At 54.3% G+C, this 22,229-nt stretch overlaps 8 protein-coding genes across 8 annotated transcripts; 3 read left to right on the plus strand and 5 right to left on the minus strand.

Annotated features, from left to right (window-relative positions):
• The first annotated feature begins 274 nt into the window (after positions 1 to 274).
• On the plus strand, positions 275 to 2,645 carry CDEST_02862 (uncharacterized protein). The gene is made up of 2 exons (XM_062919021.1): positions 275 to 528; positions 760 to 2,645. The coding sequence occupies exons 1-2, from the start codon at positions 292 to 294 to the stop codon at positions 2,260 to 2,262; spliced, it is 1,740 nt and encodes a 579-aa protein (XP_062775072.1). The 5' UTR covers positions 275 to 291; the 3' UTR covers positions 2,263 to 2,645.
• Position 2,646: 1 nt separating this feature from the next.
• Positions 2,647 to 4,621, minus strand: CDEST_02863 (Putative SNARE associated golgi family protein). Its single transcript, XM_062919022.1, has 2 exons — positions 3,352 to 4,621; positions 2,647 to 3,273 (listed from the first exon to the last, which is right to left on the minus strand). The coding sequence occupies exons 1-2, from the start codon at positions 4,116 to 4,118 to the stop codon at positions 2,793 to 2,795; spliced, it is 1,248 nt and encodes a 415-aa protein (XP_062775073.1). The 5' UTR covers positions 4,119 to 4,621; the 3' UTR covers positions 2,647 to 2,792.
• Positions 4,622 to 5,084: 463 nt separating this feature from the next.
• Positions 5,085 to 8,191, minus strand: CDEST_02864 (Putative Zinc finger, CCCH-type, Smr domain, Smr domain superfamily, protein suppressor of sable). The gene is made up of 3 exons (XM_062919023.1): positions 6,529 to 8,191; positions 5,785 to 6,471; positions 5,085 to 5,730 (listed from the first exon to the last, which is right to left on the minus strand). Exons 1-3 carry the CDS (start codon positions 7,479 to 7,481, stop codon positions 5,172 to 5,174), a joined length of 2,199 nt encoding a protein of 732 aa, XP_062775074.1. The 5' UTR covers positions 7,482 to 8,191; the 3' UTR covers positions 5,085 to 5,171.
• A 670-nt stretch (positions 8,192 to 8,861) lies between these two features.
• Positions 8,862 to 11,226, minus strand: CDEST_02865 (Putative F-box domain, JmjC domain, F-box-like domain superfamily protein). The gene is made up of 2 exons (XM_062919024.1): positions 10,643 to 11,226; positions 8,862 to 10,400 (listed from the first exon to the last, which is right to left on the minus strand). The coding sequence occupies exons 1-2, from the start codon at positions 10,996 to 10,998 to the stop codon at positions 9,233 to 9,235; spliced, it is 1,524 nt and encodes a 507-aa protein (XP_062775075.1). The 5' UTR covers positions 10,999 to 11,226; the 3' UTR covers positions 8,862 to 9,232.
• Positions 11,227 to 11,412: 186 nt separating this feature from the next.
• CDEST_02866 (Putative adenylate kinase/UMP-CMP kinase, P-loop containing nucleoside triphosphate hydrolase) lies at positions 11,413 to 13,475 on the plus strand. Its single transcript, XM_062919025.1, has 2 exons — positions 11,413 to 11,866; positions 12,011 to 13,475. The coding sequence occupies exons 1-2, from the start codon at positions 11,629 to 11,631 to the stop codon at positions 12,670 to 12,672; spliced, it is 900 nt and encodes a 299-aa protein (XP_062775076.1). The 5' UTR covers positions 11,413 to 11,628; the 3' UTR covers positions 12,673 to 13,475.
• A 4-nt stretch (positions 13,476 to 13,479) lies between these two features.
• CDEST_02867 (Putative ATP-dependent RNA helicase DEAD-box, Helicase superfamily 1/2, ATP-binding protein) lies at positions 13,480 to 15,847 on the plus strand. Its single transcript, XM_062919026.1, has 5 exons — positions 13,480 to 13,867; positions 14,055 to 14,129; positions 14,203 to 14,271; positions 14,327 to 14,685; positions 14,744 to 15,847. The coding sequence occupies exons 1-5, from the start codon at positions 13,834 to 13,836 to the stop codon at positions 15,395 to 15,397; spliced, it is 1,191 nt and encodes a 396-aa protein (XP_062775077.1). The 5' UTR covers positions 13,480 to 13,833; the 3' UTR covers positions 15,398 to 15,847.
• A 2,857-nt stretch (positions 15,848 to 18,704) lies between these two features.
• CDEST_02868 (Putative cytidine and deoxycytidylate deaminase domain, cytidine deaminase, homotetrameric) lies at positions 18,705 to 19,876 on the minus strand. Its single transcript, XM_062919027.1, has 3 exons — positions 19,342 to 19,876; positions 19,160 to 19,241; positions 18,705 to 19,094 (listed from the first exon to the last, which is right to left on the minus strand). Exons 1-3 carry the CDS (start codon positions 19,695 to 19,697, stop codon positions 19,017 to 19,019), a joined length of 516 nt encoding a protein of 171 aa, XP_062775078.1. The 5' UTR covers positions 19,698 to 19,876; the 3' UTR covers positions 18,705 to 19,016.
• Positions 19,877 to 20,226: 350 nt separating this feature from the next.
• CDEST_02869 (Putative short-chain dehydrogenase/reductase SDR, NAD(P)-binding domain superfamily) lies at positions 20,227 to 21,512 on the minus strand (the record flags this gene model as incomplete). Its single annotated transcript, XM_062919028.1, has 7 exons — positions 20,227 to 20,266; positions 20,333 to 20,463; positions 20,531 to 20,587; positions 20,645 to 21,183; positions 21,258 to 21,281; positions 21,337 to 21,406; positions 21,465 to 21,512. 7 exons carry the CDS (start codon positions 21,510 to 21,512, stop codon positions 20,227 to 20,229), a joined length of 909 nt encoding a protein of 302 aa, XP_062775079.1.
• Positions 21,513 to 22,229: the final 717 nt, after the last annotated feature.

A 22,229-nucleotide genomic window follows, 5' to 3' on the forward strand; every position in this document is an offset into this window, starting at 1 on the left:
AATGCTTTTTGATGGCAAGACATGCCTGTATCGTTCCTGTTCTCTCTTCAACTTCTCTCTATGGGACTCATTACACGAATTTTTATACGGCTCACATTTCTGCAAGGTGGCGGCTGTTCGACATGCATTACATAATCTTTCTGCCGATAACGGATAACTTTCCACCAATGACAACATCAACCCCACGCGAACCTTGGATCGGAATGTGCTCGGCTCGGCAAAACCGGGTCGGACTCTATGGACGCCTAGCGAACCTACCAAGTCCCAACTTGGGAAGCGTTTGGCGGCGAGATGGGTTGGCAAAGGAAAGACTCCCCATCACCCCAAGCATCAAATACTTCCTCCCCCTTCCGCCACTTCATGCCGAATCCCACATGTTCCGAGCGCGAAGTTTCCAACAGTGGGATGAACTACATACATCTCACCCAGACGCTCGTTGAATCGTTCAACGCCCTTGCCGATGAAGTCCAAATCCTGACCGACAGGAAAACAATCCTGGAGCACAAGCTCAGGTTCGCCCATGAGCAGGTACGTTTGAAACGAAACGCGCAGGGGTTTGTCAGCAACGCCTCTTGCGCTTGCGACATTTCCCTTACCCCCCTTCTGCATGATGAACAACCTTAGCTCTAGATCAAGAGCTCCTTACACTAGGAGCGAAGACTGATCCTTTTACCATTTTCTGACTGCGGACTCGCATCTCCTATTTCATCGCTCGGTCGGCCTCAGATGACAAGGTTCACTGACCCAAGGACTTTACAGTACCAGTATCTGGCCGACAAACATGCACCGGCGGCCCCCGAAATCTCTGAAGTACTGGCAAAGCTACAGTTGCCCCCCGAGCTCGCAAATCCCTCTCTAGAAGACGCGAATCCCGTGCCCCTTCCGAAGCGCAGTAAGCTGGACACTAGAAACCAGATTGCCCTCATAATCCGAGACGGCCGACGTGTGGCCCAGCAACTTACGTCGATCGGTGAAACGAGCAAGACCAGCGACTCTAGCAGAGAAACCTCTTCCCGCGAAGCCCAGACCGGAACTTCCATGTCCACCGTCCTCGAGCAAGATTTCACTATCGAGGGAAAGAAGGGGCCTTTGGAATGTCCCTTCTCCTCACCGAAGGCAGAAGATGGAGGAGAAAGAGATGGGCGTAACGGGGAGAAAGAGTCGCAGGACCCCACACCTCATCACTCTGCAGACCCTATTTGCGCTGCCATGTTCGAAGAGTCTACATCCCAACCGGCTCCTGGCGCTGCCGAATCTCCCGCGAAGTGCCCGATACGCTACTTGGACCAGCACTCCCCCGAAGAAATCGCACACTACGTCGAAACACACAAGCATGAACTCCCTCGCAGCCACGAGGTCTGCGTGCGAAGATATCAGAAGAACGAGTTCCAGATCAAGAAGTTGGATGCGAAATACGGCAACTTGGTCAACATGATCCAGGGCCTCAGTGCGTTGCATCAGCCCATGCTCCCGGAGTCGCAGCAGGAGCAGGAAGAAATCGACCGAGCCTCAAATGAGAGGGTGCACAACTGGGCGAAGGCTGTCACTGCGTCCGAGACCGAGGATGCTGAACAGTCTTTGCCAGAGCCCATAGATGTCGATGAGGCTCGGCAGAGCCATTTTGACCGCCCACTCAAGGAGGTCCGAGTAGGCGAGTCCCCTAGCCGGCCATGGGGCATTTCTGTTCCAATCTACGAATCTCACGGTCTTGGCTACGAAGAACGTCCTCTTTCACCGCCACCGGCTCCAGTCTTTATGCCATCAGGCTCGGAGGGGCAGGAAACCCCAGCGCCCAAGACTGGCAAGTGCCCCTTTGATCATAGCAAGATGGCCGCGATCGCCGCGGCTCGCGAGGAGGCACAGCCCGCCTCTCCTACACCCGCACCCAACTTTATGACAAACGGGATGAGCGATGACGTTTCGCCGCCAAAAGCCGGAGGCAAATGCCCCCTCGATCACACTCAACTGGCTGCCATGGGTTTCGCGTCACCGACACCGGACACGGGCGAACACACGTTCGTTCATGCAGAGCCCGTCGCCGTTGAGCTGCCATCGACACCTGTCAAGCCGCAGGCGACTCAAAGCGCGCCCCCTCAACAACAGCAGCCGACATTCATCAATCCGCCGCTGGACGTGAATAAGCAGTTCAACTCGAACGGTGTACCACAGATGGTGTTCACCGGCCCGGTCTTTATCGGTTACCCCATCGAACAGGCAATCCAGTTCATGCAACAATTCCAGGGCCAGGGGAGGCAAGAGTAGCTCAAGCCTTTGCCCCTTCTGCCCGCCCCTTATCTTTAATCATTCACTTCGTAACGAATTAGTCTTCAATGTTTGGGAATTGGTGGCGTCCGTCTATTTTAGCGAAGGCGTTGTTGGGATGGCAACTGTTGATTTCGTTTTGAAACTTTCTGTTTCGGACTTGTTCGGCCAAGTCTCACTTTGGGGTGTGCTACACACGAGTTATGTACAAATTGACGACGGAGAGGACCGAACGAAAGAACGCAGGAATGACAAGGAGACAGAACTCTTCCGTGGGATAACACACACACACACACACACACGCATAAGAGACTAGAAATGAGAGAACTGATATCATGAGATGACGTGCATCGCTCAGGGGGAAAAGAGCTTTTGGACTGTTCGGGAAGTTAATTGGAATGTCGCTTGATGTTCACAAGATTTTCTTGCGGTCAAAGTGCGCAGAATCATGGTCTAATCGAGCACCGACTCTATGTCTCCGGCCGCCCGCCTGTAAAAAAAATATTGCAACTAAAGGTCCTAAATAACGCCTAGTCCGAATTCTTGAACCCATTCCCTTTACCATCGTGTTCGTCGTGAAACGTCTCCGCGGCCCCCTTTTGGGTTGTCCTCGCAGTGTCATCAGTGGCCTCATGGTGCTGCTCATTAGTGTCATCATAGTCACGATACCCTCCCTCCTCGTCCGCCTCGCGCGCCCACAGCGAGATGTCGTCTTCGTCCATGAGCGCCGCCACGTCCTCCGGGTCGACGAGGCCGGCCTCGACGTCCGAGTAGTCGGGCGCGTTGTCGCGGCCAGGCACGAGACCGTTCTCCTCGGCCTCCTCGAGGGCCAGCTCGGCGGCGCGGGCCATGGTGCGTTGGTAGATGACCCAACCGACGGCAAGGCCGACGACGCCGCCGAAGACCATGGAGATGTAGTTGATAGCCTTGCCGCCAGCCGTCATCTCATCGCCCTTTTCGGCGATGAGCGCGAGGCGGCTGCCGATGAAGACATGGACGAGCAGCTTGGGGCTGTTGCGGAGTGTTAGCTGCACGACAGTCATGAAATTGAGCGCGAATGCAAGGGGCGCGCAATAAGGGGTTGCATACCTGGCAAGTGCTGTCGAGGCGGCAAACACCCAAGGCTTGATGGTCGGGATCGTGGACAGGAACCCATTCGACAAGCTATACGGCAGCGGACAGAACCGCACTGCCGTCAACATCCCTAGCCCATCCTTCCTCAACACCTGGCCCAATGCAATGAAACGATGGTCCTGCCCGACCAGCCGATGCACATATCCACTAAAGATGCCCCTGCTCGTATAAAAAGCTGTCAAGCTCCCCGCCACGGTGGCCGTCGCGACGATGGGGTAGCCCAGCGGGAACCCGTACACGAAGCCCGAAATGGTAATGGCGCTGCTGTAGCCGATCATGGGCGGGAAGGCCGTCAGGAACGTGAAGGCCCAGATGATGAGCCAGCCACCCGGCAGCGCGCGCCACTTTTCCGAGACGGGGCCGAGCCACTGGAAGATTGCGTGCGAGTAGACGAGGAGAACGATGATGAGGACGTTGAGGGCGAGCAGGCAGGCGGCGACGGCGACGCGCTGAACGGGGCTTAGGGCGAGATACATGCCCCACAGACGGTTGCCGGCCTTGACCGCGGAGACGGCGGCGCGGTTCAGGCCCGAGAGGGCTGTTGTCCGCCGCGATTGCGAAGGCCGGCTGCCGAAGCGGTTTGCAGACAAGCGGCGGCCCGATGTGCCACCAATGTTGCGAATCCATGGCGGGCGGACCTCGGCGTGGGCTTCGGAGGGCGAGGAGGGAGGATTCGGCGAGAGGGAGAGAGCCCGCGCTGCAGACACATAGTCGGCCGGCATCGTGAAGGTCGTCGTTGTCGGCGGCGGCGGCGATGAACAAGGAAAGGGAGGAGAGCGGAGTGTTGGGTGGCTTCAGGGTCCGGAGGGTCCGGATGCGGAAGCTCTTCGCGGGGTCGATTGGGCGATGTGGTCTCGCTTCAGACGTTATTCGGTTCGGATCTGCAATTGATTTATTCAAGAAGCTGCCAGGGCCATTTCTAACGGACAAGTCGAACTCGCACGGGAACGGAGTTTGTAGGTTGAAAGCTGCGTCCAAGACAATGCGTGTCAATGTCGAAGGAGCTGACCTCACATCCACCTCGATGAGGTAAGCTGAGCCAGCTGCGTCCAAGGCCGAGCCAAGCATCTGCTTTTGGATCGTCGTCGCGCCCATCAGTGCGGGCTTCCAGGGGAAAACGACGTGGGCTCTTCAAGCTTGTTGACCCCAGTCTCCATCCAGTCCCTGTTGCTTGTACCCCCGAATTGCCAGCAATACCCAAAATTACAACACTCGAAGATGAAGCATGTGGACAGAAGCCAAAGGGCGCCTCCCTATCATTGGATGTTGACAAGATGGCCGAAGATTCAGTTTGGTAAAGACGCAATGAGCATGTCTCATCTTCTTGCCAACGGTTTCAATCGTCCAGCATGGGTACCTGAAGAAGATGCGGTTCGACACCTATTGCAGGGGTTTGACGCATGCCCGCACGCCCCAAAGTGGCAGCTATGTGTTGCGACCCGTCCGGATCGGCTTGCCTGCCGAACGACCAAACGCCCGGCCTAAAATCCGCCCAATGCCCTGTACCTACGGTCCAGTCTTTGTGGGGGCTCCACTTGAGCTGGAAGCTCTGGAATCTCGATGCTGCTTCCCTGCATGAACTCTACCTACCCAGGTACGCCAGGATCTTGTCATCAGCCTCCCCTTGTTTACAAACGCATTTACATCTGCCCTTTTTCCGTACTCGTTCGCTCTCCAAGCGGGCTGGTAGAGGATTTCGCTTCGTGGAGCGGCTTGTTGAGATTTTCTATTTCTTCTTTCTACCTGTTTATAGTGATTTCTTCCTCGGACGGCCATCATCGGCGCCCGCTGGGGCCTTTCGGAGGGTCCCTAACAAGAAGCCTGACCTTGCCATCACCAATCTCCACACCCTGACTTAGAATATCAACCTCCTCTTTGCTGTCATCGGCACTCGATGTCCCCTCGCGCGCCAAGGCCTTGTCATAACTTCGAGCATCGATGCCCAAGATGCCGCCCATGTTATTGCGGTCTCCAGGCACTGAGAATTCGCGGTAGGCGTACCTCCATTCGTTGAGAAAGTTCCGGATAGCCTTGCCGACCTTGTCCTTTCCGTTCTTGCTGTGGTGACCTGTGCCTGTTATGGCGTAAATTGGCCGGCTTTCCTTGACATTCTCCATCAACACCCGCTCCAAATACTCGACAGCTTCCTCAGGATGAAGCCCGTGTAGGTCAACGTAGATCTCGACGTTGTTCGCATTGGCTTTGTTGCGCTCTTCGTATAACTCGCGAGCTGCCTCTCGGTGCGCCTTCCGCATCAGATCATTCTCACTCTGGCCCCGCAAGCTCAGAGCTTTGGCAGCCCTCGCGTCATTGCGGTTCCAGGCTTGTGCGGCGCTGGAAGACTGGTTAGCTAGTCTGGTCATGAACGGCGGGTTTGGGCCATCTCACCTCTGAAGAAATTTGTTTCTAAGGCCGCCATGCTTGATAGCCTCCTGCCGAGCTTTGAGGTATGATTTGTTGGCTCTTTCGCCAGTTTCCAGCCACGGGATGTGTTTCGGACTTGAAATTGCTTGGGCAGCCGCACTGTTCTCCCCGTTTCGGACACTGGTTACGCTCCCATTCCGTCCAATCTTCTTAGGGTCTTGGCGGAGCGAAGCTGGGCCAGGAGATGGCGACATCTTGACAATTTCAGCCAGTGAGTTTGGTGTGAAATTCTCCTTGTGGTTGTGGCCGTGACCGCCCCGTTTGCCGTGGTGCTTCTTGCTCTGCTTTGCGGCCGCAGAGCCCAAGGTAGGAAACGCGTCTGCATCGTCCAGCGAAGGCGCCACGGGCTCCCTAGATTGTTGGTGTCGGCTGCTCGGTCGGGATCTGGGTCGAGGACTTTCACTCCCGTAAAAGGGCTTCAGACCGGGCGGCGGCGTAAGTCCAATGGTGATATTCGAACCTCCGCTATAGCTGCCGACATGTTCAGGGGTACCCGGTGGAAGCGCTGGGAATAAGCTGAAATCGGTCAAGTTGGCCTGCTTGGTAGGCGGAGTGCTAGCCCCGTCCAGTGCCAGCTTATTCATAAGATGCGCGGGGTCATGGGAGAATATGCATGTGTCTCCTGCCAAGCAGTTGCCCATAACCCAGTACCTTGAGCCATGTTAGTTGCAGTTCCATGCCAAGAAAGACGGCTGGGCATATACTTACTTGCAAAGGTGGTTGCTCAAGTCGTGGCTGAACCTGCAGTCTGCCCTAAGGCATTGCCCAGTGGACATGTAGAATTTGCAGATGACACCCGATCGTTGTCCGGCCGGCGTAGTAGGGCGGCCTTCCGCGGCCAGGGCTTTCCCAATGAGAGAGATCTTATTCTCCTCGGGTTGTGGACTGCTATAGCCGTTCTCTTGCGCCTGGCTCTCCATGATGGATACGATTGTGGCACTGAGATCGTACCCATGGACTGCAAGGGCGGCTTCGATTTCTTCATCAGTCCGTGTCTGGCCGAGGATTGAACGGAGCATATCGTAAGGGGACATGTCAGCCTGTTGCGACGACATGGAAGAGAATTCAGGGGCGGCGGCGTTTAAGCCGCTCGAGGTCCCAACAGATGACGTGACACTAATGGCATCATCCGCCACTAGCCACTCTACATTCTCCGTCTGATAATCGCCAAAAGTTTCTTGGGAAGGCGACTTGTCGCTGGCGAACTCGTACGCGTTCAGGTTAGGGCTATGAGGTATAGCAGGTGTCGCAAAGGCGAGTCTTGGAGAAGGCCGCGGCGAGGAGAAGGGAGAGGCGGCCGATGACTTCGTTCTTGTGAAGGAGGGAGTGAAGGATGGGGTGAAGGACGGGACAAAGCCCGGAGGGGCAAGTGGACTGATTCCAAGGCGCGGAGAGCCCGAGAGAGGGGTGGCATTGCCGCGCCAAGATGCGGGCGACGGTCGTCGCAGGATGGTCTGGCGGATGGGAGGGGGAGAGGCCGCAGCTCCGCCTCCATCACGGTATCGCCATAGTACATCGAGGATTGCATTGTCTAGTGAGGAGCCGTTCAGGGTCGTCTGGCTTCGTAGGAGATCTTCGAGCTTGTCCGTCTTGTCTTCATCCTCGAGGGTGACATCCTGGAGGATAGGGAGACAAATATCGTAGTGCTCGTCGGAAATCATGATTGCGCAGTTCGGGGATGAAGAGCGCAGCCCTCGAAAGACAGGAACAGGCAGCAAGGGTGCGTTAAGGATATGTATTGTATGCGTATGTAATGTTTGGAGCCGAGGTCGAAGCGGCGCGTCTATGTATGGTATTCGGTCTTGTGGTGGAGCAACTACTATGTAAGGCGGGCGGCGGGAAGGGCTGAGTTGGGTGTTGACGTCGGGATGTCAGCCTTTGCGGATCGCCGTTTTAGGCGCGTTCGAGCAAACGGCGGGCCGGTTGAGCAACGTCGATATTACGGAGAGGAGATTGCGCTAGAGCTTTGTGTGTGCTTCGAGGAGTAAGAGTGCTCGAAGGAAAGCGAGCGAAGCGGTGATGGGCGATGGGAGCGAAGTTGGTGGGCGGGACTGGATGGTTCCGTCACATGGTTTCGGAGCCAGGGGCAGAGGGGGGATCGTCTCGAGCTTCTTGTTTGGATGAGGCGGTGGATGTTCCCAGCACACAAAGTAAGAGACGGTAAGTGCCTCGTTTGTTTGTGCCTCGCGTTCTCGCGAGCTTTGCTTTGTTGTCAGCCGTTGAAAAGGCTGGGGGAGCGAAACGCGAGGAATCGGAGGAGAGAGTTGAGTGGTGGGAGGAAACGCGGCCGAGTGCACGTCGTCCCCCTTCAGCTGATGGTCGACTGACTGGGACCGGGAACTGGGACGGAGGCGGGAGGTAAGGTGAGTTGCGGTGCTTGAGGTGCGTGCTTCCTGCACCCCCGCTGCTGCGCTGCTACTGGCACTAGCAGCAGAGACGGACTGCCACTGGATGTGGATGCGTGCAGGAGGTTGAGGTAAGCCTGTGTACCACCGACCAGCTGGCGGCCGTAGGCTAGCTACGTCCTTGGGGGGGGGGGGATACGTACAGAGTCCTGTCGGAGTTAAAGGGCGGGGAGGGATCCAATAGCCATCCACTGAGCAATCAGGGTTCAGACGTGGGGTCGCTCCTCCACTGAGGTAGCGCCTTTTCCTCTCACCACATCCCCAGTCTCAAGAACCACCTTAGGTAGGTACGTAGGTAGGTAGTCGAGGGTCTGGATTTCGCTCACATGACATGATGTATTGAAAGACCTGGGTATCTTGGGACTAAACAACATAAAGATACACTTTCAGAAGATGGCATGAGCAAATCGTATCTGCCACAATAGCCCTAGGGCGTCATTGATAGAACCTATCTAATTCCATTTGTTCTCTGTTAACTGAGAAACAATGAGACCCTGGCACCCTGTATTTATTCAGCAATAAGGCAGAGGTTGCTAAGAAAAAAGAGAGAGAGAGAGAGGCCAGGTAACTGGCAAGTAGGGTATCAGTGACTGCAAGTTCTTACTAAGATCCCGAATTGCAAAGCAAAGGTAAATTCCTTAATGTCTCTCCCTACTACAGTCATTGTAAACGCTTCATTATTCTCGTCTAATTATGAACACATCTTAATAAAAACGCCAGTCCAGTTCCACGTGCAAGAACTTAGGTGGTACTTTATATACGTTGTGTCTGAATGACTTGACGACTTGTTGTCCCTCTTTCAATTTTAGCATCAATATTGTAGAGACAACCCAACAACCCGTTTGTGTGACATTCAAGAAATGCATTGTTCCATCCACTCGAATAATGTGTTTGGCATTGCGCCTATGGGAGGTTGTGCTGGATTCAAAAGGCCAGTGCCATCCAGTCCGTTTTCCAAGTAGGTATATCATGAGTCGTCAGCACGAGCGCGCTTGTCCTGCAATGGCTTAAGGCACCTCCTCATCCTCCAGATCACCACCAAACCCAAAGCTAAAGCCACCCTCATTTGTCTTGGTATCACCGCCGCCCACTGCATCCTCCCATTTTCTCTTTTTCTGGGTGTTCCTCTTTTCCAGAACCTGGAGCGTTTCTTCTAGGAGATCCGGCTGATCCTGCCGCAGTCGCTCAACAAATAGTCCATGCGGGTCCGTCACGTCTTGCTTGAAACCCGTAACCTGGTCTGCCTTATCTCTGAGAAAGGACACAACCTCGGAGAGCTGACTTTTAGGGACGAAGTTCTGCGTCAGAGCGATGCCGCTCTCCAGGTTGACAACCAGATGCCACCATCCACTGGGCACATGCAGAATTTCACCCTCGTTGCAGATGCCCTCGATGCACTCGGGCAACTGGCGCGCTTCTGCATGGAACTCGAGAAGCCACTCCGCGATGCTCAGGGGGCTCGTTACCTCGCTGCTATCTTGCGACACATAGACCCCTGGCACTGAAGCCGTAGGCGGGAACATGATCCAGTACTTTGCTCCCCGAATCACAGCGTTCCACGCACTTGTGCCATTAGGATCCTTGTGGAAAGTCGACCCGCTCCTCTCCGGGCCGATGATGAGCCAACGATGGGCTGGCCGTTCCTCGCCCAGGAGTTCAAACAGATCAGGCCCGAAGCATTCTGGCTTCCAATACGCCGCCCCTTCTTCGGCCCCGACCTTAATCTCCATCTTTTCCGCAAACTTTTTGTCGAAGAGATACAGAGGGCTCTCATCGTCGTTGTTCTCCATGTAATCATGGTAGGTCGAAAAGGGCCAGTCGACGGCCTCTGCGCGGAACTCGATGTTGCCGTAGCGCTTCGAGATCACATCCATAGTCCACCCATGGTAGACTGGCCAAGCCTGAATGTAGTTGGTCAAGACGAATGGCGTCTCAGTCCATTTGTCGGAGAACTCGTTGTAGGTGAGAGTTTCCATGCGCTGGATGAGGTTGGTCCTTGGTATTCTCGAGGTAAACTGCTTCAAGTCCACGTGACTGCATACGAACGGCCTGTGCAGTACGTCGGAAAAGACGTTGCTGCAGTCGATCTTGGACTCCTGCTCAGAAGACAGCCCGAGTTGGGTGGCCCTCCATGTTCCCCGCCACTTGCCATCGAATCTGCCAGAACTGCGGGACCTGAAGTTTGGTTAGCAATTGATTCTGACTTACATGCCAAGATGTGATGAGTTTGCTGTTGCCACAATGTCCATGATCCAGTCACCTTAAAGAGTCACCATGAACACTGACCCCGGGCTGGGCAGCTTTCATCCCAAAGAAATGAGTCAGGATGGTTACGGCGTAGCTCACAGCGCCCGCTGATGCGGACCCGTGCCTCATCGTACAGAATCCTTCCCAAAGCCGAGAACTGACTGACTTACTGTAGAAACAGCGACTTCCACAAATCGTCGGACCGGCAAGATGCATGAAGAAACTTGCAGGTCGAGCCCAATTTTCTCAGACGGTCCTGGTCGAGGTAATCCAAGAGAATCATCAGGGCCTCGTCGGGCAAAATCTTGAAAACCCCAATATGCTTTCGAGCGTTCGGACGGCCCGAGAGATACTGGTTGCCCAGTGGTTTCACACCCAGGGGATGCGTAGGGATTGACTCAGCTGAGATGGCTGCATTTTCGACAGGGTTGGAGTCATATTCGAGATGGTTGGCGTTGTCAGCATAGCCATTGGCTCTCCCATTGGAAAGAGTGCCCTGGGGTGGCACAAGGGTGTTGTTCACCATGGTTTGGTAAGGGGTTGGTTAGGTACCAAGGCAGGTATGGATAGTCTGACAGAACAATGACATGTGCTTGCTGTTCTAGGAAAGCATGCTGGTGGCGGGGGAGGGCTTAGGGCGGTGTTGGAGAACCAAGGCAAGCAAGCAGACAGATTGAAAGAAGAAAAAAGTCGGCAGAAACAAAGCAGAAATTAGACTAGGCAATCCTGCACAGGAAATCATGTCACCAGCTATATCGCAGGTGCAGGTGGTACGAGCGGCAGGAGCAACAGTGGGTGATGGTGGGTGGCGGGTACATGCTTCAATAAACCTGTTCTGCGACTCAATTAATGCATAAAGATGTCTAGATGAAATTCTTGCAAGCATCCTGCCACATCAGGTGGCGGGCAGGGTAGCTGCGAGGCAAAGAAAAAGAGAAGAAAAATTCAGGGCAAGTGCGGCTACTGGGCCAATTGCTACGCCCTGCTATCTCCGGTCCTTTTCAGTGCTGCATAGTTGTACAGTCCCACTCAGCCTGCTGAGTGTCCTGGCTGTCTGCGGCGCTGCTAGTGGCTGCTCCTTCAGTGTCGTCGTCACTTTGCATTGACACTTGTCTAGCCGCTCACACGCTCACGCTCACACGCAGCACCCGCCGCCATGCATCCCGTCACCGCACCCAGTCTGCTCTCTCGAGCTTCGACTTCGTCTTCCTCTATCCGTTCTAATATCTTGACCTGCTCGCGATCTTCCTTCCGTCTCCAGCAGCGATACCCGGCGCGTCGCTTCTACTCCTCCGAGCCCCCCAAGAAGCCTTCGGGCATCAAGTTCTGGCCTTTTCTCGTGGTCATCGGCGCTGGTAGCTTAGCTTACAAGGTCCTTATCGACCAGAGAGCAGGTGAGAGCTACCATCACAATACCTCTACCTCCCTTTTCTACTCCAAACAGATGTGCTGGCCGTTCCGGCGCTCCCTATCCTCCCTGGAGCCTCAGGGGCCTTCGATCTCTAAATGAACCTCGACTAACACATGCCTGACCACAGAAATGGCCACCCTCCCCGCCCCGTCCCGCAATGCCGCCCTCCCCTCCCCCCAAAAGTCAACCCCGACCTTCTCCGCCTCCGACGTGACCGTTCTCTTCGTTCTCGGCGGCCCTGGCGCCGGCAAGGGCACCCAGTGCGCCAGGCTCGTCTCCGACTATGGCTTCACCCACCTCTCTGCCGGCGACCTCCTCCGCGCCGAGCAAGACCGTCCCGGCTCCCAGTTCGGCCAGCTCATCAAAGACTACATCAAGGACGGCCTCATCGTGCCAATGGAAGTGACTGTCCAGCTCCTCGAAAACGCCATGACCGAGACCATCAAGAAGCAAGGCAACAAGCGCTTTCTCATCGATGGCTTCCCCCGTAAGATGGACCAGGCCATCAAGTTTGAGGAGACGGTCTGCCCGGCCAAGCTGGTGCTCTTCTACGACTGTCCCGAGGACGTCATGGAGAGCCGCCTGCTCGAGCGCGGCAAGACGAGCGGACGCGCCGACGACAATGCCGAGAGCATCCGCAAGCGCTTCCGCACCTTTGTCGAGACGAGCATGCCCGTGGTGGACTACTACGAAAAGCAGGGCCGTGTCGTGAAGCTCGATGCCACCCCCACGCCGCAGGACGTCTACGCCAAGACGCGCGCGGAGCTCAGCAAGCGTCTGGGCCTGTAAATGGAAGGCTCGAGGGGACCAATGTACTTGGTGATTGCCGCGTATGCACCGATGTCCACTGTCACATAGAACCCTGCCCGCTCAAGGGGATATCGAGCAGTCGAGATTATGCTGTCTTGGAAATAGCCGCCTTTTCACCTCGGCGAATAACAGGAAAGAAGCGCAAAATACATCTACAGGTTAGAGAGGAAAAAAGCAAACTCGAGCTAGAGTGCGAAAACGAGGCAGGGTTATAGGAGTGTGCGTGGTTGGTTGTATGGTCTGCTGCGTCGATTTACGGCAGTTCGTAGAAGTTGGAGATGGGTTCTTTATCTCTCCCGAGATCGATTTTGTTTCCCCATCGAATCCTCCTTGTAATAGTCAATTGTATACCTAGAAAAATCTGCTACCTGAGTTCTTGAAACCAAGAGAGATAATAGAGGCTCAGAAACATCATAGACCCACTTGCTGCTGCTTAACACGAACGCGCCACTAGTGGCACCTTTTCGACACAATGCAGAGTAGACCCGCCCGTGTGTGTTCAAAAGCAATACATATGTATCGCGAATATCTCGTCACGCCAGATTTCATTTCTGGAACTCTACCCCCTGAATGAGAAGGCTAGTTGTCAACATTTCGTCCGTCATGTAGCCAAGTAAGCAGCTCGCCCTGTCGAAGAAGCTCGTGACAGATCTGCTCGCGAGAAAAGAAGAATGAAAATATTCTGCTGTACTTTGAAGATGGCCACACACGTGCCACACTGCAGCAAGTACGGTGGGTATGCCTTTTCCGTTTAGCGCCACCTCGCTTACCGCATAAATCGAGGGGCCGCCTGCCGTCAGCGAAATTTTTTACGTGGTCAAGAATTCCTGCGGCTGCTGATAAAAACTTCACCTCCCACCACCAGACAATCAACGTGCACCATCACCCCACGAACAAACCCAACTCCAAACGCACCCTTTATTCCTAGATTCAGTTCTACTCTTGCGTTTCGCCAAGAGTATCGAATCTAGTTGAGCATTTAATTCTTAGACTTCGATTCGTCGACCTTTTCGCAAAACTCTCCAACCGAGACGTTTGCGAATTTTCCAACCCCTCGCCAAACCCCACCTTCGCGACGATATTTCTAGATCCCAAGCTGTGCTTGTGATCTAGATTTCTTCCACAACCACAACCGCAATCATGGCTGACAAGGGTCTTGAGGATGTGCCTGAGGGTAAGTCTTGCGACGATATTTTGCGCTTCATCCCAGTCCCTCACGAAGACTTGGACATTGATCAGAGGGCTGTCTGCCAACTTGCCGGACACCCTACCCCCTCCCACAATCTCTGTTTCCCTATCTTCCCCTCCCGCCCGGCGCATACCAAAAGGCCTCAGGTTGCTGACAATACTCTTCCTCCCAGGCCAGATCGAGTCGAACTACGATGAGACCGTCGACTCTTTTGATGACATGAACCTGAAGTCGGAGCTCCTCCGTGGTATGTTATCCCACACAAAAATTTCCGGCGGAAATGCCCTCATCGTGAATCACGTCGCTGATTTCGCCCCAAGGTGTCTACGCCTACGGTTTCGAGCGTCCCTCCGCCATCCAGCAGCGTGCCATCATGCCCGTCATCAAGGGTATGTCAACCAACTGTTTGTTTGTGCAATAACTTCCCGCTCACCCTCCAACCAGGCCACGATGTCATTGCCCAGGCTCAGTCCGGTACTGGCAAGACCGCCACGTTCTCCATCTCTGTCCTCCAGAAGATCGACACCAACGTCAAGGCCTGCCAGGCTCTGATCCTCGCCCCCACCCGTGAGCTTGCTCAGCAGATTCAGAAGGTCGTCGTCGCCATCGGCGACTTCATGAACATTGAGTGCCACGCCTGTATCGGCGGCACCAGCGTCCGCGACGACATGAAGGCCCTGCAAGACGGTCCCCAGGTCGTTGTCGGTACCCCTGGCCGTGTTCACGACATGATCCAGCGCCGCTTCCTCAAGACCGACAGCATGAAGATGTTCGTTCTTGATGAGGCCGACGAGATGCTTTCTGTAAGTTCACCTCACGACATACCGCTGCGCCTTGTCGCATGCTTACATTCCTTTCCAGCGTGGTTTCACCGAGCAGATCTACGACATCTTCCAGCTGCTCCCCCAGAGCACCCAGGTCGTCCTTCTGTCCGCCACCATGCCCCAAGACGTCCTTGAGGTCACCACCAAGTTCATGCGCGACCCCGTCCGCATTCTCGTCAAGAAGGACGAGCTTACCCTCGAGGGTATCAAGCAGTTCTACATCGCCGTCGAGAAGGAAGAGTGGAAGCTTGACACTCTCTCCGACCTGTACGAGACTGTCACCATCACTCAGGCCGTCATCTTCTGCAACACCCGCAGAAAGGTTGACTGGCTCACCGACAAGCTCACTGCCCGTGACTTTACTGTCTCCGCCATGCACGGTGACATGGACCAGGCTCAGCGTGACCTGATTATGAAGGAGTTCCGTTCCGGATCTTCCCGTGTTCTGATCGCCACCGACCTCCTGGCCCGTGGTATCGACGTCCAGCAGGTCTCTCTGGTCATCAACTACGACCTTCCCGCCAACCGCGAGAACTACATCCACCGTATCGGTCGTGGTGGTCGTTTCGGTCGTAAGGGTGTTGCCATCAACTTCGTTACCGCCGAGGATGTCCGCATGATGAGAGAGATTGAGCAGTTCTACAGCACCCAGATCGAGGAGATGCCCATGAACGTTGCCGACCTTATCTAAGTAACGCCTCTCACGGACACACGCATTCTCCCTCTCCTTTTGTCACGGAACAAGCCCCCTTGGTCTGCTAAGATCGATCACGCACCGGATCTGGCAAGACTGTCGGGGGAGTTTTTTTACTCGAGATTCATCAGGGCTTGTTGGTTGATAGATCGCGGGAAGGCTACCTGGCGAGCTACCGGGCGTGAACGGCCTCACCATCCCGTTTGGTTGACTGCTGGACACGCCCCGGCTCATGGGTGGGATTGAAAAACTGGCTTGCATGCGGAAGGGGCTTACGAGTCTTTTGGCACCTTAATACCAACGAAGGTGCGGCGGACTGGTACCTAAAAGAATCATTGGCAAAGGTTCTAGTTTTTGACTTTCAGTTTTCTAGTCTCTCTGTACGTAGGGGCCACGTTACGATGAATCTGCTCTTTTAACAAAAATAACTCCCGCGTCCAGGATTTTGAGGTGTGCATGTGGACTTCTATGTGTACCTATGCCGGATGACCACTGGGATATGTTTGGTACTCGTAAAAAGACTTCGGCGTGTGCATACACGAACAGGTTGCCCAAGATGCTCTGTTCTCGGCCACGTCTCTCGTTCTCCTGGTCAAGCGACGAACGCTGCTGGGGTAAATATGCACAGGGTTGGATACCCGGGAATGAACGGGGCGACTTGCCGCAGTCATAGTCCAGCCGAGATGGAGAATCGTCTCCCTGACGTCCCACCATACAGGCTTGCAAGTGGCCATCGCCCATCGACACTAACACACCAAGCGTCAAGAAACATGGGGACTCGGGCAGGGCTTAGGTCCTTTTGTCGTGAGACTGGCGAGAGCGGCCCATGGAGCAGCGCACCTGGGGGGGATTGAAACGCAGCGCGGGAGAAAGAGTCAAAATGAAGTGAGGCTAGGGGGTTGGGCTACGGCGACAGCACCACGTAGGCGAGCCATGACGAAGGGGGTTGTTGAAGCTCAGTAGGAATTTTCACGTTGGGATGGGGTGGGGGGCAGCACATGGATGTTTCCCGATTCGCCGAGCTTTCGATTTCGAGTCCGCCTTCGCGCACTTTTTATCTGCATTTTACTCCCTCACTACATCTGTTAAATTTATGGGGAAAATATTCATGAAATCATCCTTGGCTGAAAGATATGAAATGAGAAAGTCTGCAGGAGCAAAAATTTGATAGCTTCTCTCTGATTGAGCGTGTCATCCTGGAGCAAGGGTCAAGCCAATCACCACTGTAGTTTCAAACTGACCAAATGCCCGAAGGCGAAAGCTGACGCACGATTTGGTCACCTATGTATCCATCCATACCTTGGTTGAATGTCTGACGTGGCAGGTCTGTGCACCGTACTTGATGTGACTGCCCGAGGCACCAGGTGCACCGCGTCAGTCCTGAGTTCAAGCTGCAGGCGCACACCCCCAACACAAAGGAAGACGACTGTCTGCCAGTGCAGTCAAAGTTTGTCGGTAGGGGATTCACCCCGTCAAACGCACCGGGCCATCAGAAGCTCGAAAACAAGGCAGGGGTTTGATCTGGTCTGTTCGGCCGTCGCTAAATAGTACGATCTTATTCCGAAAACCATCGTATCCCGTCAGTATCGCAACAAGTAGGCTTGGTCGGATCCTGGTGCACGGGGTTTCCATCCAGGTGCCGACTTGAGCAGTTGTGTGGCGGTTCTGCAGATCAGGGGTTTCGAGTTGTGCGTATGACGAACCTTTTGGGTGACGGGAGAAATGGTGAGAAAAAGAATACAACAAAAAAGTTTTTGGAAAATGTTGGCCGACGTTCTGAACCCCTCCTTCCAGGCTTACCCCTCCTCCAAGACCCTCCTTTTCTGTTTCGTTTCGTTTTTGGCAGTTCTTCTTAGGGTTGCAAGGAGAAGGCCAGAATGAAACTTGCATTGAGCCTAAGGGGGGCCATATGCAACTAGACGGGAGAGGTACTCTTCAAGGTTTCACTCGCGGACAAGGGCCGCTGACAGGGGCCAGTGATCTTACAACTACTACACCACCCGCCTAACATCAAAGACCGTCTACATTGCTACTATCGCAGCTCCTTGTACCGGATGGACCACATCGTGGGCTACGCAAAGACGCTTATGTTTGTTGGGAATTGATGCTAAGGATACAAAACAGCACTGGAAATCGACTCTCGTGCCATCAAACACTCGATCAAGTGATTGTTCCCCAGGTGGAAAATCGAGTCTAGGGGGAAAGCAGCCGAAGTTACCGAAGCTCACGACGGATGGTTCACCAAGTCCGTCGAGACAGCTTACGCTCGGTTTATACTCAGTGTCCTGCAAAATTTGGTTGTTACCTTGATGACACAGATCACGAGCTTGGCCCCGCCCAATCTGTGCTCGAGGACGGCCTCAACGTGGCATTGGGACGCATGCCATGCTTCGTAGCCTTCATCGTGGGAGGTATGTCCTTTTCATACAGGCAGTTCACCTCCTTGATTTCTTGCCTACAGGTACTAGTATAGGTAGTGTATGCCTGTATGGCTGCATGGACGCGGAGTGCGTTAGAGATGATAAAGTCCTTGTCTGTGATGTCGATGGAGGCCAGGTGTAAGCATTACAGGCGCAAAGATAAAAGGTCACTTGACAACAGCAGCGAAGATTACACATAGACGCCGCATTCATAGACCAAGTTTAAAAACATTGCTTTGGGCGGTACATTAAAAAGTCGCCTACAATTACAGGGATGCAGCTACCGCACATGAATGTTAGTGGACTACCCAACACGTTTGGCATCACCATGTCCTAGAAGGCTGCAGCCTTATCAGGGGAGGCTGTCTAACAGGAGTGGTACTATTTATTCCGCTTACTATCAAAACAGGTAAATTTAAGTGTCCTTGACAATTATTCACTAGGTCATGCTTAAATGTTGCCAACCGCAAGCCTACCTGTGTATGATCAAAAATCACAATGTACCAAGGACGCCTGATTCTGTGACGAATTTGAAGCCGAATACCCGAGCTCTGTTGGACGATCCAGAAAGACAAGGTACATGGCGCATGCATTTAGATGTTGCGAATGTATTATCCTCTAGCAGATTGGTATGGTAGCCAAAAGATCCCCCGGTTTCATGTATCAAATGAGAGGAAAGTGGCAATGGCACCTGGACGCTTGCTTAGACAATGCCTGTAGATTAGATGCCGTCCTGCCTTGCGCCGATGCAACAGCCTCTGTTCGACCTGTGCGTACCAAAACATTTCCTTTCACCAGCGGTTTGTTCCATCTAACAATAGCCATCGCAAACTCCCCTCGTTCATGTGCCTCACTCATAACATGCTCATGTTCATTTCAGTTGCATATATTCTGTGACCTGCATGGCCTACTGTGAAGGGGTTCGCCTTCTATGTTGCTTCCAGCCACTATCTCCCTGAACTCGTCCCAGTGCCAAGTGACTACAAACACAGCCTAGTCCATGCCGCCTCAATACCGATACCTTGTCCAGGAGATGGTCTGTGACAGTCAGATGATACCCGTTACACCGTCCCTATTCTAGACACTGCTGAACACTTTATTGCAGTTACATGTGGTTTCGCCCACCTGATCTACGCAAACAATCCTTCGTACGCGTAGTATGGATCAGTTCGGCGGTAAACAAATTCCTTCGTCAATCATACTCCGCCAGCACGGCTCTTTTGCAGGACATCTGGGGGCGGCAGGTACTCAGGGCCGAACGAAAGTGGGAGTAGCTATTCGGTAGGTTCAGCATCGTGTGTTCCAGCATGCTCTGCTCGTGGGGTTGGGCTGGGCTTACCTCCTCCAGTCTCATCACAACGTACTTGCCATCCTTGTTGAACATGAGGATAGGCGTCTCCAAGTCCACAAACTCGCGAATGCTGGTGACACATGTCGTCAGTCTGCCTTCACCTCACAGGCGAAGTCGCCGCAAGAAGGCTGCGTGATAAAGAGTGTGGGGTTTCGCGTAGGGAAACTTACAACTGCCGACACATGCCGCAGGGACTGCAGGGGGCCTCAATATCAGTGGCCACGGCCACGGCTTTGAATCCCCGAATGCCTTCCGTGATGGCTTTGCCAAAGGCTACTCTCTCGGCGCAGGTGCCAACAGGATAGGAGGCATTCTCAACATTGGCACCGGCGGTGTACTGGCCATCGTTGGAAAGAAGTGTCGAGCCCACACGGAACTGGCTGTATGGGCAATAGGCTGTCGCCTTCGCTGCCGTCGCCCTCTGGTGAAGCTCATTCACCTCGGCGATTGTGAGTCCAAACTTCTTGGCCGTGTCCGCCGTCTGAGACTCGTTGGCGATGTCGAGGATTTCGGGAGTGAAGGCCATCTTTGGGGGAAATTACGTGGAAGCAGAGATGAAAATGAGGTTGTGAAAAGGTGGGGGGTGGAGATATGGCTCGATGAGGATGGGCACAATAGGTACGGTTGTTGAACGATCTGTGCCTAGCTGATGATAGCTCTATGAGTTGGTGCACTCGAATGTCCAGGCGGTTGCTCTGGTGGGAACGTCGTATGAAAGTGCCCGCTCGAGTGTCACTTTTATGGGGTCCGTGTGCCATTGACCCTCCCACCCCCCGGCCGTCTCCGACTTCCGTTTGCATCTTCCAAAAGCAATCAGTCTTTTGTTGCTATCAACATTGGAACCGAAACCCGCAATGCCCATGATTTCCCCTTCACCAACCATGGCAGACGTTGCGCTCCAGCCCCGAAACGTCCTGCCTACTTGGGCCGCTTACATTCCTGGGATATGTCATCGGATTGGATGGGCATTCCGCGTATGACCTCTCTCGGCAGCGGCCTACACCCGTAACCCCGCAATCCATTCCTGGTTATCTACCCCTCCCTCTGCTTTACTACTACGCTTTGCCGATAGGAATTGTGAGCGGGTTCATAGCACTAATCAACACCAATGAGATAATATCCTGGTCACGGGCTGCAACATTTTGGCTAGGAGGCACTTACGAGGAGCCGCCGTCGACGACCAGGTTTGCTCCCGTGATATAGGAGCTGAAGCCCGATGCAAGAAATCCGGCCACGCGGGCTACCTCTTGAGGGCTGCCCGGTCGCTCGAGGCCGATGCTGGCCTTCGAAGACTTTCACGGCAACTGTCAGCCAACGCCGCTAGGCAGAAATGCCGGTCGGCTTTTGCCGTGAACTCACTTCTTTGCCTTGTAAGCTGGCAGGAGGGAATTGGGAGTTCATCCCTTTCATATCAACCTGAGCCCGCCTCATTAGCAAACTCTCATCAACCTGTGGCTGCTAGGCTGCACTCACCCCGTCCAAGTCGAGACCGACGTCGATTTGTCCTGGTGAGATGCAATTGATTCTCACCCCGGTGCCTTTGAGTACCGCGACGCCAGCCTTGACGACACCGAGGGCTGCGTGCGAAGCTACTGTATAACAGGGACCCCAGCAACCGCCGTACGTCGACGCCACGCTGCCGATGACGACAATGCTGCCGTATTTCTGCGTCTTGGGCGCTGCGTTCGGGTACGACTGCTTCTCCGTGAGCTTGGCCATGGCAGGGGGCGCGTACTTGAGCGCGAAGAAGGGCGCCATCGAGTGCGCCTCGAAGCACCGCTGTAGGTCTGCCGGCGTCGTATCGGCAATGGACGGTGGGCCAAGCAGGCCGGCCGACGAGACCCAGACGTCGAGGCGTCCGAAGGCGTTCAGCAGCTCGTCGATGAGAACCAGCGTCTCTTCCTCCTTGGCAACGTTGAAGGGGTACGGGATGATTTTGGTATTAGGGTGCTCCTGATTCACCTTGGTCAAAAGTGACTTGAACGTATCATCGCTGGCTGTCTTGTCGCATGCTGGGGATTTCTCAGCCATAACACAAGACAAATACGCTCTCCTCGAACCGAGTAGGCGATCGAGATAGCCTTACCGTATATAGAGGCGGCACCGTGTGCTATTCGTTCCCTGAGTATACTCCTTACAATCGCATGCAATGGTTGGGGCCATACCTGCCAGCTCTTCAATAATGGCCTGTCCGACGGGCTGTGCGGCGCCAGTAACAACACAGACAAAGCCGTGCTGACACCATGGTCAGTTCCCTCAGATCCGACTCTTCAGCCCCATCATGCCAACCTACAAGCTTGCCATCGGCGCGGTAAGGACTAAAGTCAGCAGCCAAATCCATCATGGGCAAGGATTGCCGAACAACAAAGGCGGAAAGAAGCTGCCACAGAGTGCCCGGGGAGTCGTGAGCTCGCTGGGTTTTGTAAGCGCTGCGAGACGGTGGAATGAATGGTATTGTCTGATTTCGCACTGCAAGACTGGCAGACTATAGGGAAACTCAAGTCATGCCACGCATGAGCCCAGAATTCGGGTGGTTCAAACCCGCATGGCCACCCGGACCTATGCCGTCACCTTCACGCGAGCTGGGGATGGTGCTTCTCCGAGGGAGGGTTAGCCCATGGGGAGGCGCACCAGCTCGACCTGTCCAAACGCCCGTTCGACTATTGATAAGAGATAAGCTATCGCCAACACTTGTCGATCCCCAGACCTTCCTTTGTCTCATTCAATCTAGCAGTAGGTGTTGCCTTCCCTCACCATGACATCCCAAGAAGGCCGGAAGCATTTGATAGGAAGGGAAGCAAACTGTATGACTACTAAGGCCAATTCAAGCTCTGGGAAGGCGGGAACGCCGCCCCTGTCTGCGGGCCGCGCGCGGGGTGGATGCCCATCGAACTTCGCTTACTGATATCGGTGACATTCAAATCGCCGGTATTTGATTGGGTGAGATGTGAGCTGAGAGCCGGGCGGCGGAGATGCTCGAACTGCCCCCCGCATATTTCAACTTGCTAGTTGGTCTTTTAGCACTCATCGTCCGTTGATAATGCCATGCATACGCGAC

The sequence above is a fragment of the Colletotrichum destructivum genome, chromosome 2 (genome assembly GCF_034447905.1).
Source record: "Colletotrichum destructivum chromosome 2, complete sequence".
Lineage (NCBI taxonomy): Eukaryota > Fungi > Ascomycota > Sordariomycetes > Glomerellales > Glomerellaceae > Colletotrichum > Colletotrichum destructivum.